This window comes from Nematolebias whitei, chromosome 2, assembly GCF_014905685.2.
Source record: "Nematolebias whitei isolate Nwh7 chromosome 2, NemWhi1, whole genome shotgun sequence".
In the NCBI taxonomy this organism is placed as follows: Eukaryota; Metazoa; Chordata; class Actinopteri; order Cyprinodontiformes; family Rivulidae; genus Nematolebias; species Nematolebias whitei.
The window spans coordinates 18,498,598-18,518,236 of record NC_056499.1 but is presented as its reverse complement, the minus strand read 5'-3'; the positions used below and the strand labels follow the sequence as shown (position 1 = coordinate 18,518,236).

At 39.3% G+C, this 19,639-nt stretch overlaps 1 protein-coding gene across 1 annotated transcript in view; it reads right to left on the bottom strand.

The window, feature by feature from the left end:
- Window positions 1-914: 914 nt before the first annotated feature.
- The window catches only part of galnt2 (UDP-N-acetyl-alpha-D-galactosamine:polypeptide N-acetylgalactosaminyltransferase 2), a 56,036-nt gene continuing 37,311 nt past the window's right edge, over window positions 915-19,639 (bottom strand). The window contains exons 2-11 of the mRNA XM_037697501.1: window positions 18,623-18,710; window positions 12,139-12,292; window positions 7,237-7,335; window positions 7,089-7,156; window positions 6,933-6,998; window positions 6,700-6,821; window positions 3,851-3,938; window positions 2,824-2,911; window positions 2,620-2,723; window positions 915-1,045 (exon numbers count right to left, since the gene is read on the bottom strand). Coding sequence (XP_037553429.1) covers window positions 915-1,045; window positions 2,620-2,723; window positions 2,824-2,911; window positions 3,851-3,938; window positions 6,700-6,821; window positions 6,933-6,998; window positions 7,089-7,156; window positions 7,237-7,335; window positions 12,139-12,292; window positions 18,623-18,710 — 1,008 coding nt within the window. The remainder of the gene's footprint in view (window positions 1,046-2,619; window positions 2,724-2,823; window positions 2,912-3,850; window positions 3,939-6,699; window positions 6,822-6,932; window positions 6,999-7,088; window positions 7,157-7,236; window positions 7,336-12,138; window positions 12,293-18,622; window positions 18,711-19,639) is intronic.

Sequence of the window (19,639 nt, the reverse complement as noted above, 5' to 3'; positions counted from 1 at the left end):
GTAAGTGAAGGGTAGAAATGGCTCTTTTGATATAAAAGGTTGCAGAGCCCTGCTCTAAACGAGCACAGAATGTCATGATTTCAGCTCCCTGCCTCCTCTGCTCTTTGCCACCTGCAAGCGTTTTAGCCACACCCACTTCTCCGCGCTGCATGCTGAACAGCTGATCATCTGATCATCTGCAGCAAGAAGTTTATTCTGCAGTGTGGGCTGCACAAATGTGCAGCAGGTGCTAAATAATTCAAAATAATTTATACTAAATAAAAAGTTCATGGTGATCGTGAGGCTCATCCATCAATCAGCCAATTATGCGTCATGTCCAATCTTACTTTGAAAAACCACGATAGAGTGAGTCTGCGATAAATGAACCGCGAAGTAGCGAGGGACTACTGTATTAATAACACCTTTTTAAATACGAAACTGAAATTTGGGCAATTAAAAGGCAACCTTTGCTGAAAACTATCAGTGAGTTGCCAGGAAGCTTTATGGGTGAGCTGCTTGCTTGTACGTTCTGTTTTGATTGTTGTTCAAGCTGATTTTACCTGCGGTGGTCCTCAGGGAGTGAACGGATTTACTTCAATCGAATCACAAATATCTTAAAAATTTCAAACTATTCAGTCGTTCATACACGGCACTTGTGTACACAAAGGAGCGAACAGCTGACATCCTGCTGGTAAGCCAACAAAAGAGGTTTAAAAGCCTTCGCAAGATCACAAATTATTCAATCTGTGCTTCTGTCCCCCTTCTCTTGTACATTTATTACAAATTGAAACTTGTTAAAATTGTTCAATAAATGACAATATGTGTGAATCTGACAAAAACCTAAACAACAAAATAGAAACGTGGAAAATGTTAGAGTCAGTGATGGGGACTGAGTGTTAATTTTGTCAGCTTGTATTTGTGAGTCTGTCAGTGTGTTACCTCGCAAACACAGTCCCACTGCCGCCAGGAAACGTATACGGGTGTTGCTTTCTGAAGACGTGACCCACTCTGCTGCAAGGAATGATCTCAAGGCTGCCACCACACTGCCACACACGAAAAGAGATCTCTAAAAACAACACACACACAAAAAAAACCCACACAGGTCAAAATTAAACTGTTAGACTTGAGACGTTTGTAAGAAGATGCGCAGCCGAGTTAAATCAAGGTTTCTGCTCCTCATAAGTGTGTCGATAATATCATGTTTGATTTCGAATAATGTCGGCTGAATGAGGCGAGGAGTGAACCGGCATCTGAACCGTCGATCCAACCGCCTCGAGAGGAGCACAATTAACTGTCTGCTGTTCACTCTCACTTATTTCCCAGCTGAATTCAGAGAAAAGCAACATGGAGACACAGCTGCAATTATTCCATCGCACAGTAAGAAAATGATCTCCATTGTGTGCAGACTGCAGTTATTTTTACTCAGATGTTCCAGTCCTGTCATTATCACAGCGCCACTGTGATTTTTCAAAATCTACTGTACCATGGAAGGCTCCTTCACACAGATACAACAATCATTGAAGGATTTTCTGTGTACGATGCTCTTGGCATGATTATCTCCTGGTCCAGACATGAAGAGCTACGTCAGGACTACAGCTCACTGGAGTGTGGAGGTTTCATGAGTGGGTAAACACAGATGCAAAAACTGAATTTATAGATTCTAATTGTTTATGATGGTTTCTGACGTAAGAAACATTTCATATTTTGAGAAATCCTTGTGTAACGTGAGCTGAGAAATATGAGTATAGTTTTGCAGCTGTATCCTAAATATGAAACAGGTTAGTTTAACTTATTTCAAGACCAAAAAAACTAAAATTACAAAACACAGTAAATAACTCTGAAGAAGAATAGGAGAATCCAATAAAACACAACCTCTTATTGGATGGTTGAAAAGCATTGACTATCACCAACCTCTGCATTATTGCACATTATTTATATCACTTTTAATGTTTGCAACTGATTTAAAAAGCAATAATTAAGACTATTCTGGGGAGAAAGAAAAGTTCTTATAGAGCAGAAAGTTTGTAATTTTTCTGTTTGGTAACACGCACGCTGACTTCAGTTTGTACTTTAGATATGAGAGCACTGGAAAAGCTGTACACACACAACAACAAAAAACAACAACTTTTATCTAAAAATATTAGGGTAACCATTAAAATAACAGTACTGCATACGTAACATTGTATGCCCGTTGACAAACTCATATACGGCAATCTATAGCAATGACCCAGACAAGCGGAGATCTCGTATAAACTCCGACCTTGATTTGTGACCTTGACCTTAAAGCAGGGGTGATGAAAGGTGTAGGTGACAGTCTAGCGATGATGCACACATGTATAAAGATTTCTGAAATTATCTTGAGCGGATCAGAAGTTATGGGCGGGACAAGAAAAAATGTTTACAAACTTAACATGTAAAATGTACGGACAGAGACTATACCATAATACACCCACCTTGCTATGGATGCATACAACATAATGATTTACAGCATATCTTAGTTTCTATGATTGCTACTAGAGGCAACTTTCCAAGCACAGTCAAAATCCCTCGATTTGATTTTTTATTCTTTGCTTTCACGAGGAGGTTCAGACGCATAATAAACAATCTCCAAGTGATTGGATCACAATCTGCAGCACTCACCCAGGTTTTCTCCTCCCCACACGTCCATCATCATGTCGTACTTCCCCAGCTGCTCAAAGTAGTCTTTATCCATGACGAACAGACCTCCTGCTATCATAGGAGTCCTGGAGGAGACGAGACAATAAGAGGGCAGTCCGACGTGTCAACGCAGAGTGAGCACTTAGATGAAGTCATGAAGTTGTTAAGAGTGTTTGTGCGTCTTACTTGATGGGGGCGATAGGGTTGCCCTGCCTGGCTCGCCGCTGCTCCAGAGTCATGTAATCCCATTTAAACACCAAATTCCAGTCAAAACCTAACGACAAAACCACACATGCCAAAGAGCAGAGCACTTAGAACCACTCATGGAAACTAAAACTGCCGTCTGGTTTCATAAAAATGTGTAGCTAGTTTATATTTGTTGACTGGACACGTCGGTTGACCAACAAAACACTCGACAAGTCAACAAACTGACAAACCCCAGACGTGAGGATGTTGTTCAGATGCTTTTACAGGGCATGCACGACATGCATTGAACTCAATGTTAACGTCTCGCAGAGTGAAATCTTATATAAGATAGACTGTTAAATTAATCATGTACTGTAGATGTGTGTTTGACAGAGGGAAGAAAAAAACTACAGGTTACTGGTAGGACTACAGAATACACTCACTGTACAGTAGACCCTCATTTATTGCGGAGAACCCGTACCCTGAAGCCCCGCAATAAGTGAAGAACAGCAAAGTAGGAATACTAGTACAAGTATTAAGTAGTATATATATATATTTTTTTGTTGTTTTTTTAAGGCGTTTTAAACCCTTCCCGCACTCTTGCAATATTCTAAACAATGTTCCTAAACTCTAAACGCTCTAAAAGAGCACAGAATGTCATGATTTCAGCTCTCTGCCTCCTGCTGCACTCTCGGCCACGCCCACTTCTCCGCTCTGCACGAAGATCAGCTGATCAGCTGCAGGAGGAAGCTTCTCCCCCACAGCTATGGGCTGCAAACAGGTGCTAAACCATTTAAAATAATTTATTTTAAATTAAAAATCCATGCCGATCGTGCGGCTCATCCATCAATCAGCCAATTGTGTGTCACGTTCAATCCTACTTTGAAAAACTGCGATAGAGCGAGTCCGCGAAAAACGAACCATGAAGTACCGAGAGACTAATGGAATTCAAAAAATTTAGAAGCTCGACTGAAATTATTATTCTATAATTCCAAGTCTAGAATGTGCGCACATGTGTGTATGTTACCTCCTTTCAGATCGGCTGAAGCTCCCACGTACTGAAAGTTGTCCATGTTGATCACGTCAATGATGGGCGAAACTACTCGGGTCTTATCCTGAACAAATAAATAAATAAAAATAAAAACACAGCTATACCAATAAATCTGGATCATTCGTTTGCATTTACTGCAAATCACATGTAGGAAGTAACTGAGGCAGAGCTACAGATGGTCCCACCAGAACTAAAGATTCATGTTTGGTTTAGGATTCGTATTTGTTTTACTTCCTTCTCACAGCAGGACGGAGAGTAAGGCAGTTTTGCCACTTGCACATCGTTTTGCCGCGTGATGCGAGTCTTTTGGGTTTCAGCCACACAGATCAGACAGAAGGTGTTAAAATGACCCAGATGTCAGCACCAGAACCATGCCTCCAGGTACTGAGCATGTTCATTTATTCTCTTATTTTTATATAACCACAAGGAATGCAGTTTTACTCCCTTGCCTTTTTTTTCTGTAGTTATGAAGTGGTGGTCATTTATGAAAGCAGCAAAAGCAAAGAAACAAAAAGTCCATTATTCTGACGGATTTCCCCACAGGCATCTTTTTTTAAACAAAAGACCACCACATACTGGGGATCAAACAGAATCAGACCATCTTCAGTCAAAGCAGATAAATATTTCAAGAGCAACCTCAATTTTACAGAAAGTGACTCACTTCAGTTAAAAATACCAATCAGGACGCATACTTTCAAATAATCACTGATGATAAGACGAGGGAAACATGAATAAAACGTGTTTACTGACAGAGTCTACTGACATTCCTGAGGATTAACGCTGCCCCTTGTTGTATTTTACGTCAGCTTTACCACAACACCGACTACAAAACTCCAGCCGTGCTGCTTTGTAGCTGATTGTGACCTCCTCTGTGGAGGAAGGAGGGGAAAAATGATAAACACGTGAATAATTAACTCATATCACGATGAAGCCACTGTGAGCAGTGGGTTGTCGTGCATTTTGAAATACGGAGCCGAGACTCAAAGGGCGAGACGTTCCTTTTGAAACACTTCCATTGTTTTTGTGGCTTTCAGGCAGCATTTTGGAGCTTGGTGGGAGTCTTGTTTTCAAATCAGCTGCCAAGCTGCTCTACAGGATATGCTCACTATTTAGACATGTTTTCATTTTAGTTATGCCTTGTTTATTAAACTGTCAGAGTGATGAGTTTTCACTTAGCAAGTGACTTCTAAATAACTGTAATAGACAACTTATTTATTTTGCTGTATTCTGCCTTTTTGCATTAAATTTAAAAAAAAAAATTGTCTGACTCCATCCGAGCGTGCTCAAAGACCTTCTGAGGATTCAGTTTTTTGAGACATCTTTTCTATAAACTGAAATCTATTGCAACATGGTCACGCCTTTCTTACACTTCAAGAAAAATCTTCCTGCATCCGTGCCAAATATAAAAGTTGATCCAGTGGTGTTACAGCTCTGAGCCGCAAAAGCTATGTTTACATGTGCAAAATTCTTTGACCGGATTGAAATGTTTTCAGATTAAATCATTCAAATGTATCGTTGACATTGACACAATCTGTTTGCGATGAGCGTTTACATGCAGCGGGCTTTTATTCTGAATAGAAGTACTGACATGCACAGAGTGGTAAACTCTCCTTAAAAAATAAAATAAAATAAAATAAAAACACAGAAGAAGTTCTACTTCGGTGATGAACGTAAGTAAACCTGAGCGCCCAAAATGAACCCACAACATGTTTTAATGACGGTGGAGACGTTACTGCACTCCCTGACTGAGTTGCAGGTAATACAGATCATTTTGAGCTCTTTCAAAGTTTCTAGTAGAAATGTTGTCGCTCACAGACCAGTTTTGCTTCCTCGACATGCTAATATTATTAGCATTAGCCAGGTGGAAATACGTGAGACAGACTAAGGTTGCACATGCGCAGTCAGGTCAATTTTCCACAAGCGGAAAAAAAAAAGAACAGATTACGTGTTTACATGCGCACCGTTTGGATTATGAATCGGTATAAACCACCCGTCTCGTTCTGATTACAAATTATTTCGGATCGAGCTGAATAAACAAAAAATAATCCGAATGGGGCGTTTACATGACGCATTTTTATTTTGATTGGCTGTTTAATCAGATTACTTATGTCCATGTACATAGCTACAGAGAGGTAGTCACAGGGTAGAGTTGGTGAGTAGGTATGAAGTGAGGCATGGAGCCTGCAGCTGTACATTGTTAATTTGCAAATGCAGCAATGTTTGCTGCACCTGTATAAGCACAGATTTGGCCACCTCGACTGGTTAAAGTGTGAACAACTAAATTTGGCATAAAGAAGTAATGTCCTTGCCTCCATATTGCAGAAAAATAGATTAAAAAGCACTATTAGATTAAGAATGAGTACAGATTTGAAATGCTCCAATTTGTTTGCGTCTATCATTTAAACAAGGTCTAAATGGACTGTTCACAGACTGACCTCAACACAAATCAAGTACAAACGCAAGTCTGAAAGGCTACGACAGTTTGCCAACACATGGTCGTCTGCGGAGAACTGCCTGTGTCAGAGAGCCTCTGATCATAACAGTTTTGTTGTGTAGACCCTATCAATTTGTTTTCATACAAAGTCCAGCATGCAAGAAGATACAAAATGGTAGCAAACGGCATGTTAACGGATGGAAATACATTTTATTTAGTTTGAGCTGTCTATTTTTTATGAAGGAGGGAAAGATGACGTAAAACACTTTGCAGTCATTTGAGCTGACTTCCATCAGTCAATAATTAAATAAGTGTGACAGTTCTACAAGTGTGTGCACATGATTACAAAGTGGTATTAGGGGTTGAAGTATTAGGTTTATCTGTGAAGTACCTCAGCCACCCTCTCCAGTAATGGCTCGAGCCAGTGGTCATTACATTCACAGTGAGAGTCCAGGAAGGTAAGAACTGGTGCTGTGGCAGCATCTGCGCCACAGACCCTTGAACGCATCAGTCCTGAGTAAGAGTACAAAAACAGCTTTAATTTAAAGGCCATCAGTTCACCCTACACATAACGAAACAACAATGAATGTATGTTTTTATTTTAAAAAACAAGTTTCCTTGTACCTTCTCTGCGGTCGTTTCTCAGAACTCGCACTTTCTCGATCTTCCCCAGCAGCGCTCCATCCTCAGCTGAAACGCATGAAGCAGCACGTTTTACCTGCATCTACCCTCTGATGTTAACACGCTGGTTTGTTTAATCCATTTCTGTACATTACTTACGGTTATCACTGAAGTCATCAACCAAAATAATCTCTTTGACCAAAAGAGGAGGACTTTTCTTCAAGACGCTGAACAGAAAAAAACAAACAAATGCCATTTGAGTAAAAATAAAAAGAATGCTAGAAAACAAACGGCTACAAACACACACCTGATCACAGTCCGCAGCAGAGCAGAGCGAGCTTCGTTATGAAAGGTGATGACAACGCTGGAGGCTGCCAGGTCCGATCTCCACTGTTTATGTTTGCAGCTACACACACAAAATCACAGAGACTGGTGACATATAATACGACAACGTATATGCTTACACCTGTGCACAAGCTCCTGCACCCAAAAACATATAGCTGAATGCATGAGACAAGTCATCAGGTGGAACTGCTTCAGAAAACAAGATATTTAGTCCTTGAACACAATAAATTGGATTGTGCACACACACACACACACACACACACAAAGGATGCATGAATAAAGACAGACAGAAAGATGCTTTGCTGAAGCTGTGATGGAGCAAAACCACAAGAGAAAAATGAGATAAGAGACAATAAAAAGGGAAAGGGTTGTAATATGTAAAACTTCAGCTAATGATTGAGGCTATTAGTTTTTAACCATTGATCTGAATCAACATTAAGACCACACCTAAAGCATCATGTAAGGTTGTTTTCACACCTGATAGTCTGGTAGACTCGGTTCGGTTGGGGACCAATATTCATGACATTGTGTTTACATTTGAGCTGGTGCGTTTGCATTCACACTGCACTGTGCAGTCGAGTCAACCTGTTGAACCAACCTGTTCCCCCGCTCGCCTGTGGGGGCGCTGCACCAAGAACTACTGAAAGAAACGACACAAAAACCTCTGAAGACACTTCTGGAAATAAAAACTAACACGGAGTGGCATCAAGTTTTAGCAGTTTTGGGAGTTATATTTAGTCATTTTTCAAAAATGGACTCAGCATGAGCAGAAGAGGAGGCAGAAGACCATGGGGAATATTGTTTTTCACACAAGTCAGCTGACGGCTCCACGTAAGGTAAGAGAAATGTGTGTTTGTTTACCCTGCGGAGCGTGGCCCGGTCTGTTTACATTCACACTGTACTCGAACCGCGCTAGAGTTCTCTTCTACCGGACCGAGACCTAGGTTTTAGCCCGGGCCAGAGTTCGTCTTTTTGTTCCGTGACAGAGTTCGATGGCTCGTTCACACCTCCCCAAACGAACCGGACTTCCTAGGAAAACGAGCTAGAGTTCGATTAAAGCGGACTAAACAGGGCTGGTGTGAATGCACCCTTAGTCTAACTCGTGTTGTCAAGCCGCTCTGACCCGTTCAGACAAACACATTTAAGAGAATCCTGAAGACAACTGACTTGTCTGCTGATCAGCCCTGCAAACTGTGAGATGTGACATAAATCAACTTTGTTTTTATCTTGAACAGCCCACAGATGTTTAATCAGACAATGAGATGTTTTAATGTTGCCGTTGTTTAGTGTAAAGCCACTTGTGATTTCTTATGTTGGTTTGTTAGAGCGGGCAGCACCGTGGCGCAACTGGTAGAGCTGCTGCCTCTCAGCGAGCAGGTCCTTGGTTCAAACCCCAGTCCAGGGGCCATTCTGGGTGGAGTTTGCAGGTTCTCAGTGCATGCGTGGGTTTTCTCCGGGTACTCCGGTTTCCTCCCACAGACCAAAAACATGCATGTTAGGCTGATTGGTAACTCTAAATTGTCCCTAAGTGTGAGTGAGAGAGTGAATGGTTGTTTGTCTTGTTTGTCTCTATGTGGCCCTGTGATGGACTTGCGACCCGTCCAGGGTGTACCCCACCCCTCGCACAATGAATGGTGGACATGGACACCGGTGACCCCCGTGACCCAAAATGGAATAAGCGGGTAAAGATAATGGATGGATGGATGGATGGGTTTGTTAGAGCAGAGTACCATATTTTCGCCCTATAAGTCAGAGTATTTTTCATAATTTGCATGCCCTGCGACTTACATACCGAAGCGACATATTTATGGATATTCCTCCCCATATCTATAAACCAATTTTTGCTGAGATACGACCGTTTTCATAAATTCTGACTGAAAATATTGAACACTACCATTTTCAGCTGCTAGATGGCACATGAGTAGTATGGCATGCCGTTGCGTCATGTAATAGGTAAAAGTGGCTATTAATGAAATAATTGGCTTGCCATAGATGCCACCTTTGTCCAGTTCGCCTGGAGCAACCGTCAAATTAGTTTCATTCGCTGCGCCGCCCCGGCGAAATGCCGCTGATTTGACCATTGAAACAAACAACATTCAAACAAGTAATTGTTTTAGGTGCTTATCTTGCTAAATTTCGAAGAAATGCGCAGCGCAGCGTTCCTCCTTCAGGCTTTCCTCCCTCAGAGCGCGCTCCCGGAGCACTGAGGCAGTAAATACTTTTGAAAATGCAGTTGATTTGACCATCAAAGTGCATTTATTAAGGAAAATACATACCTTTGCTATAATTTCAAGCAAAGTAATTGTTTTTAGGTGTTTATCTTGTTAAATTTTGAAAATATGCACAGCGAGTCGCCCTCTGCGCATTCGTGTTTCCGCGTATCGGCTTTTGAAAATGCAGCTGATTTGACTGTCAAAGTGCATTTATTAAGGAAAAGTTAGACTGAGACACACCTTTGTTATAATTTCGAGCAAACAAAAATTGGTTTTAAGTGTTAATCTTGTTAAAGTCCTCGATTTTTGGCACAACACCGGCTCACATTTCCGGGTTGTCAGTGGTGACGCGTAACAAATGTGATGCGTCAGCGGTGACGCATAATAGATGCAACATAAACGGAGAAGCAACATATTTATGGATTTTTCCACTTTATTAGACATATTTGGACTGATGCGACTTATAGGGCGGTGTGACGTGTACAGCGAAAAATACGGAATGTGGTTTTCAGTCTCCTGAACGCATCTGCATCAATCATGAAGCAAGGCCATCTGGAAGAGTTTGTGCTCACAAAAAGCTATTTTTCTTATAGCTTTTGACAAACCTAAAAGTTCTTTTGATTCTGTCTTCAAAGCCGTTCATTACTGGCCTAGATGAAAGACGGAAGCCATCCAATTCAGGAAACTCTTAACAATCTGCACTGAAGTGTGCTGTGCAAATGACACATCAGTGCCAGATCAATAGGAGATGCGTCCCTGCACTTTTAGTGGGCTAATGGCTCCAGCTGTCTACTTGGGTCAATAGATCAGCGAGGTCAGACCACACGTTTTGAAAAATAGCCCTTAAATCACGGTGCGCATTTTGACAAACGCCACTTACATTTGATTAAAATTTAAAAAATAGGAATTAATGACATCCTCTTACAGGATGACAATAACAGCAGCCATTTTAATCTTTTAGTTCTAGCTTAGTTATCGTTCATGGTGCACATTTAAAAATCTTAAGCATATTTTTATATTTTTATGGAGAGGATAAAACAGAGTAACTTCTGTTTTCACGGCTGAAACACAAGAAAATGATCCGAATTTGCCATAAAAAATTATGTGAAAACCAGAGGAAAGTGTTCAAGGATATTAAATGTTCATTAGTGTATCGGTACAAGTAATGTTCTTAACTATACATTTCTCAATCTTAAAAATAAAAATCTCAGTTTCTTTAGGAAAACAAGGAAAAAATTCCCGACATGGATGTGTTCAGAGTCTGTCTGGGGGAATATTTGTAGACACGGTTCAGCGTGGTTTAAAGTAGCCTGCTGGGTTTAACTAGGTCAGTTATAAAAAACACTGTTTAACCATAAACTACAGCACAGAAACACAGTGATGTCCTCCACAGAAACCCAACACGCCCAGACCAAGGTTCAAATGACTAACACACCAAATTCAGCTTCTTTTGTTTTAAAATCATAATTCACTGATGCGATAATACAAAATTAGGTGGGGTTTTTCAGGGCAAAGAAAACAAATCTGAGATACCATTTATTAAAATAATGTTTTAGATAAAACTATATTTGTACGAAACATAAAATATATGTATATCAATATAACCAACAACATAACCTGATTGTTTTTGAGAAGTAACTAGATAAGATGAGCACAGAGATAAAAGTAAACATGTAACTGAAGTCATGTGGTGGAGAGTTAATATAAGAAGTTAACAATACAAACGTGAGAAAGATCCCTGACAAACAATAGAGGGGACAGAATGGACAGACTGTACTGTTATTAAAACCTAAAAAAAAAAAAAAAGATGCATCTATTTAAGTTGGATGAATAGTGATGGTAAAATAGAAAAGAATAAAATCCAACAATAGAGCATCTATTTCTGAAAAATAAAAAAAAGATGTCATGCTGATAAAAGTAATTTGAGTAGTAATGGGTTTACTTAAATTGGCTTAAAAACACATTTCACTATTATCAACACTTTAAATTACAAGTATTCTCATTCAATTCTAGCCTGATTCATTTTTTTTAGCTTATAAGTCATTTAAATGATAAAATATGGATTCCAAGTGTAAACAACATCATCATTTAGCTTCAGTTTTACACATCAACTAAAAATAATTTACTAGAGTTTTGTCTTTTTGTGAGAGAAATGCACAAACAATAAAAAAAAACGGTCGTTAACAGTTCAAACGCTGGATCAATGAAAACCCTGCAGAGCTTCATATTCCTACACTTTAAATTAAAATCTAATCAGCAGATTAAAAAAGGACAAGAGGTAGAGGTGGCATCAAGCTCACAATGACCTCAGTTCCTCGGAGGAGTCAAGCCAATATCCTGTCACAACTTGACTCTCCATCAATTTAACAAACAAAGCAATCTGCAGCCAGAACGGGGGAGTTTTATAATTGGGGCAGAAAATGAAGGCACGTCGGCACTGCAGGCACTTCCTGGTTTTATCTGACAGACCACAATGAATGGAAGTTCCCAGGAGATCTTATCCAGTCTGGTGCCAATTAGTCAAATCGACAGGCAACAAAGAACAGGATGAACACATGCAATCAGTTATGGAACAGATATAATTAGGAGGAACAACACCGAGCTTTCACTTTTAATCACTCTCAGTTTCGTTTCATAGAAAGGCTACATACTGATCGTGTCTTGTATCGGGAACGGCTCGGTCCATTCGAAGCTTGTCACTCTCCACCTGGTTGAACTTGTTTCTGGCGTAAGGATCCTGACCCGGTCGGACCACCGTAGCTCCGACGTACAGATCCTGATCGAAGTCCTGCCAGCGCACCTTACCTGAACACACACAGAATTTTACAAAAAAATAATTGATGTGTCAAATGCTATATAGGTAAAGCACAACTTCAAGTACCAGACCTGCTGTAATCAAATATAGAAGTATGTACATTAATTAAAAAAAAAAAAACATTAAAATGCACTCTCAACCTCAGAAGAAGACATAAATCAACACTTTATTGGTACATATACACCCAAAAGGGACTTTCTAACGGAAAAATGAAAAATAAATAAACCACAGGGCGTTCTAAAAATAAAAAGCTACCACAGCAGACCATCACCGAGGCTGAAATGTGTCTCTGTAAAGAATGGGATAATACATCAGTGGGAATATAAAATGTAGGCAGCAGCCTGGCTGATGCAAGGATCCTTCAAGAGTGGCAGGAATGAAAGCTCGCCGCTTCAAGCTGCTGCCTGACGAGGCAACAACGGCACTCCGAGAGGCTGACAGGAAATTTATGCTGCGTAAATGTGCTGAGCAACATTTAGGAGACAGAGCAAGGCCACTTGGGCAAAGGTGGAAACCAGAAAAAGACCCCTTGTTTTAAACAGTACCTGGTCAGAAAAATCACCACACCCACACCAATAATCACATTTTGCTGCAGAATATAACAGAAGCCAAGTAAACAGGATTTAAATGATCAGTAAATGACATTTTAAAGAACACACAACATCACCATGTGTGCAGATGAGATCACAGTGCACTAAACAGGCAAACTTGTCATCTTTAATTTCACCGCTCATCAAGCACTGAGACACAGACACACTAATAAGAACTCATTAATCGAGTGCAGCAGCTTGTTAAAAGCTTGCGTTAAGCATGTGGAAATGTGAGATTTCCGTATCTATCGGCATAAATGAGCCGTTGCACGACGGACAGAGAAACCGAGCCTTTGAAGAAAAAGTGTGCGTCTTCCTTTGCAGCATGTGATGTGTCTGGCATGTTAATTATCAGAAGCCTGCAACTTTACCCAGCCTCATGGAACGCTGCGATGTCCTTGCTGATACCTACATGAACGGAAGCAACTAATCACTGTAGTGAAATTAACAGTTTGGTAGTTTTTTGATGATGGGATCCTCCTCGGGTTGTGGGATGGAAAGGCCACATACATTTCTGTCACAGTTCTGACAACTAAACATGTGGATTTGTTGTTACGCTAAAGAGGCCAAGACCCTAAAAGTCAAGCAAGCTGATGTTACAGAACCTAATAAGAAAAGGACCAGCATATTTTATATAATAAAGATACAGATATTTATTTTGGGGGGTGAGGAGGTGTTATGGTTTGCTTTGTTTTAGAGTGTTTAAATGTGACCTAAAGGTCAGGGGTTCTCAAACATTTTGGGTTCAGAGAACCTTAAAGGGGAGATAAAATTTCAGGGACCCCCTCATAACCCTCATGTTGATTAAATAATTTTCTTCAATTCATCTCTTTACTGCAATGGAAATATTTGTGTAACATAAATACGCAAGACCTGTTCTTTAATAGTGTTAATATACATTTTATACTTTTAAACATGGGGTATTTTTCATTCAAGACACAATTAACAATTTATTTTATTTCAACTTCCAAAAATTACAGTTGAGAAAATTAACAGTTTCAAAAACCACTTTAAAACTTTACCAATTCACTTAATAAACATACCGGTAAATGTACAGCAGTCCTTCGCTGTTCGCTGTCTCGCTCTATCGCGGTTTTTCAAATTAAGATTGGACATGACACACAAGTGGCTGATTGATGGATGAGCCGCACCATCGGCATGGAATTTTTATTTAAAATAAATTATTTAGCACCTGCTGCACAGGTCTGTGTGCAGCCCACAGCTGCAGGAGAAGCTTCCTCCCGCAGCGTGTCCTATCTCCGCTCTGCAGCGGAAAAGTGGGCGTGGCCGAGAACTCTGGCAGATGGCAGAGTGCAGCTGAGGCAGAGAGCTGAAATCATGACATGCTGTGCTCTTTTAGAGTGTTTAGAGTTTAGAAACATTGTTTAGAATATTGAAAGAATGTGGAAAACGCATACATACCGGTACTAAATAAACTACTACTTACTACTTTTCATTCAACCTTTATTTAGACGGGTTAATCCCATTGAGCCTCGAGGACTCATTTACAAGAGAGACCTGATTTCAACAAAGAATGATGACAACAATGGACAATCATAAAAGAGGCAAACAGTTCAGTTGCTTCATACTTGTACTACTATTCCTACTGCAAGGTTTTTCACTTATTGCGGGGCTTCAGGGTACGGATCCCCCGCAATAAATGAGGGACTAGTGTATTGCCACTTCTTCAAATTATTACAGACAACTCTTTACATAAATCTGAACTGAATCATAACAGCATTTGTCATATACCAAGTAACGAGGCTTAATTTGTAAACCAACCGCAGAGTTGCCGGGGGGGTCCTCCCTAGAAAATTTGAATACAGTCTATGTGATTTCCTGCATTTTGGTGTATTTTAATATCTATGTGCTTGCAAAAAAAAAATCAAAATAACAAAAAAAACTTATTACCGGTAGGTTTTTTTTCTTTTGCAGAGTTTGAGAACCACTGCTATAGGTGAATCAATACATATGCATTACAACTCCTATAGCATATTTTGCAGAGCCAGGTAAGGCAAGGTAACTTTGTCCATAGAAAAGCCTAATTGGTCAACCCCACATCTTCACAATTATTTATCAAAGTCAGTTTGACTTGGGGAAACAAAAAACCCACAAAATGACTGTCCACTTTCAAACATTACATTTTTACACTATCTACGAACCCTTTCAGCAGAAACGTCCATCTCAACAAAGAAAGTGGTTTGTTGTTTCTCTGCGCCTCCGTTTTGGTCTGTTAGCTGTCATTACAGTTTTCATCCTCTTCTCTGAAGTTTCTACTCACTTCCTGTTGATTGTTGGATATTTGCTGATTCTCACTTCAATGTGTTTGTTTCCAAATGAACACAACAGGAATAAGAGACTCTTGCTCATTATTACTCCAGATCCCGTTAGTGAACTATGACCCCACCGCCAACCACCTCAGAGGACTCAAACGCTAAATTCACAAAGGAATGGATTTTAATTTTCACCTCCGTTTGTTTCCTCACACAATATTTTTATTCTTATTTGTAAAGTCAGTGGCTTTAATCAATGGGGAAAAGCAAAGCAGTCTGAAAACTTGTGCTTTATTTTCAGTTCCTCAAGTTGTTATTAATGTGTGAAAACAAAAAACTATCTGTAGATGGAATTAAAAAGACTTACAGCCACTCGGTGCAATGAAACACGACGCGATGGACAAAAACATAAGACTAAAATTGGATGTACCTCTGTCCTCGTCACATCTTCAACAAGAGCAGCTATACAGTGGCATCAGATTAAAAACGAGAAATCTAATTTGGTTGGTAAATTATTTAAAGCCGGAGTTTTTGTTAGTCTGTTCTGGACTAAACATGATTATGCATCATTGTGGACTCCAGCAAGTAAAAGCCTCATCATGAGATAATTAACATAATTTTTGAACGTGATCCCGCACTAATAACAAAAAGTTATGAATATCATATTGCATTTTTGCTAAAAGAGCCAAATAAATCATATGCACTGAATCAGAGGCAACACATCTCAGCAGGATGGAGGGTGGAAATCAAAAACTTTTTCTGCCCGTGCAAATGAAACAAGAGCACTCAGACTTTTCTGGTTTCCACATTATAAACTCAGATTGCCTTGCATTGTTCGTTTATCATACCAAGCACAAATATGTGGGCTTTTATTGTGAAATATTTCACCAAGAGTCCTGTGCAACTGAAACACACACTCTTGCAGTATATTAGAAATGCAATGGTATTTAATGTCATTATGAACGCAAAGTAAATAGTAACAAAATTACTGCGATGAACTTCAATGATCGTGCAACCAAACTTTAAATAATCGTTCCCATATTGATCAACTATGATGTCATTTTATCCAGAAAAATAAGAGGTTGGACCAAAAATGGTTGCATGTTGCATGAAAATGTACAATATATGTGGTAATAAACTTATTCACACTTCAGTTATACTTAAAGGTCTGTACAAGCTCCATTAGTGAACATGTTGCTACACCGATTGAATGCTTCAGATTCCTGAATCAGATTCCTGAATCAGACTCCCGACGTCTGAGCTGAAGGTAACGCAGCAATGTTTCTCACTTTATGAGAGGCTTTTAGACCAAATAAAGGAAAAAGTGTAAGTTTACCTGCTTCATAGTGCACAGCATGGACTTACACATGGAGTCAGACCAGCTGCAACAATTAAAGCAGCTGAGACAAAAATCGCACAGAGGTCAAGTTTTTCCCAGTAGAATATCTCCTTACGTTCATAGTAAATATTAATTTCTTACTGTATTAAGGCTCAAAATGGTGCTTATTTAGTCTTTTATTAATAATTTACTTTCTGTGTCAGGAAAAACTGAACTTTTCTGGAATAAAAGGTACTTAAAACTTATGAAATAAGAAACCACAGCACACTCCAATAATAATGGTAACAAAGCTGACTCTGTTTCTACTTAATTATTATTTTTTAGGAATATTCAAGCTTTTTGGATTGTTTTAAGCAACACATTTCTGCAGAACATGAGAACCTTCCCCGTATTTGTAACATCTTTGCTTTATTTATTCCATTGTATCTTTTAGACTCCTAATCCCTTTATGAATAACAATTTGGTTCCCTTGCTTCCTCCATCTCTTTACTCTTTGTGCTTACTCTCTGCTATTCTTAGTGTTTTACGCGATTCTGTGAAAAGCTGCGATTGTTGAAAGCAAAATCCCACCAAAGTAGAATCCTCCTCGTTTTGATTCTCAAATGGGATTCCTTTTCCCGTGGCTGGATCGAATAAAACCAGCAACAGTTCAGCAGTTGCAGGTCACTGGCTTGAAAGGAGAGAGCACCGACTGCCTCGAGTCGAGATGAGAAGGAGAGATGAATGAGAAATCGTGAATCGGCTCCGATTCTCCTCCAGCCCCCCGACTCTCTTCTTCTTTATGCCGTTAGATCCACTCAGTGTTTGTTCAAGTGTGTGTGGGGCTCTGAGAGTTTGTGAATGATGCTCGAGACCTTCTTGGCTCTAATGTTGTTATCAGACAGCTGTTTGTATTGATTTGTCTTTACTCTCTGTTGCAGTTTAAACATGTCAAGAGATACAATTTTTACTTCAATCAGAGAATTATGCAACTGTTTTGCATCGTTTAGAAAGAGAAATACCTTTAGATGTCAGAAGAAACACTTTGACGTGCTGTGCCATAGTCTACATTGCCTTTTATGAGACTTTCCTTTGTTTAAAGTTACAACTTCAAAGTTATGAATCTTTCTGCAGCTCCTGAAGGGGATCCTGATCAAATATCAGAAATGATATTTGATCAGTTGGCCTTATCTCTCACATACAAAGTGTCAATTATGGATTGTCTGAACAGAAACTGAAACAGGTGTGTGACAAGATTTAAAGAGCACATTGAGCAAGGTTAAAAAAAAAAATAAAATAAAAAAGGGCAGATTTAAAGAATGAATCCTGGTAGCAACGTCTGCGTTCAGTCTTGACCGAGCTTTTATGACTGAATCTATAGAAAAAATTTTTACAGTCGTGACAGCAAGGTCTCTAATTAACAAATACATCATTAAAAAAAGGCTCTCAATGTTGGACTCAGACACCAAATAATTACAAAACATCAGGCTAACAGCCAGGAAATCTGTCAGATACTAATAAAAACTAAAAATGATCAGTAAATACATAAGAAAAATGAACCAAGTGCTGCTCTGTTTGACATTATTTAAGTGCAAAAATATATTTAAATGTCTTTACAACATAATTCTATATAAATATAAATGAGGAAACTCGTGAGGTAGGACAGCTTTAGCAAAGAATGTTAAAATGATTGTTGGCAACAAACCAACCTCTCTTTGAGCTTGTGGTTGAGTTTTTTGTAATTCAAACAAATTTGTGTGTGTGTGTTTGGGGGGGGTGGGGTAGTGTATGGATTTAATTAAAAATAAAGTAATAGAGAAGTAGCGTCAGTATTAGCACTTTAGACCTCTATATTTTTGACAAATCAACTCATAGAAGACTTTAAGTTCCCAGTTTTAAACCAAAGATGCATCACCAGGAATGCAGAAGCTTCCAAAGTGAAACTAAACCCTCAATGTTCAATTTAAAAAGATGCTTAAAGTGAAAACTTTACACTATTAGAATCAAAGCATGTTGCGACAAATGCATGATCTCAGGAAATCAAAGCAGATGAATAAATCCCCGCACACAAAATAAAACATTTTCAGCGACAAACGAAGATTGTAGCAGGGTCAGCTGACATGAGGAGAGGTTTCCCACCTGGCGGAAGGGTCTCCGAGCCGTGGGCCTTTTCGTCAGAACCGTGAGCTCTGCCCCTGCTGAACGAGTCACCGGAGATCCACTCATCCTGAAAGCAAACAGAAGACACGCAGACGTTTCTCAGTCACATCAACTTCGCCACACACAGGGGATCATAAATTACACTCGACTGTATCAGAAGATAAAAACTGCAGCACTAAACAGTGGATTTAAGAAACTCTTCTTTGATTTTTACAACATTAAAACAGCCAGGAGGAAAAGATGCGACTTGGCAAATCTTTATGCGTTGTATAAAAGCACAAAAAACACCGTACGACACGAACAATTGACTCCAAACCCAAAACAAGCAAAACAAAACATCTGAACTTTTCATCAACTAGAAGAGTTTTTAGAAAATGTCTAACTGCATGAGTGCAGCTCCATCCTCCAAGTTGGTCAGAAATAATTTAAATATTCAACATGTTAAACATCAGAATCTATCCATGACACTGTGCAAATGTCTTGATCCACCCCTCGTTTCTTTAAATATGCAACTCCAAAGAAACACACTTGAATTGTTACAACACACTTGTATTTTATTCATTCACTTGGTTTTATTGCGAAGAAACAATTATACTTACACCTTTACAACTTCCACAAAAGAACCCTTATTCAAGCTATCCATCTTTCTGTCCATATTAAAACCCACTGGATCGATACCCAGTGAGGCAAAGCAATTAGCAGCATTTATTCCTTGTCCAGCTTGCTGCTCTTAGCTAAATAAAACTAATGCTAAACTTTCTTTTTGCCACGTAATACCGTTTCACCTTCACCCTCTTCGACATGACTTATTGATCCGTTTTCTTTCCGTCTTTAAGACTAATAATTGTCCCTGGGTTCAGCACTTTACTACTTGTAATTGATAGAAGGGTTTAGAATTCTTACATCCAGTATTTTTTTTTAATGCATTTTAAAATGTCTACTGCATGTAGAGGAAAAAAGTGTCTGATTTTGTTATATATATATATATATATATAT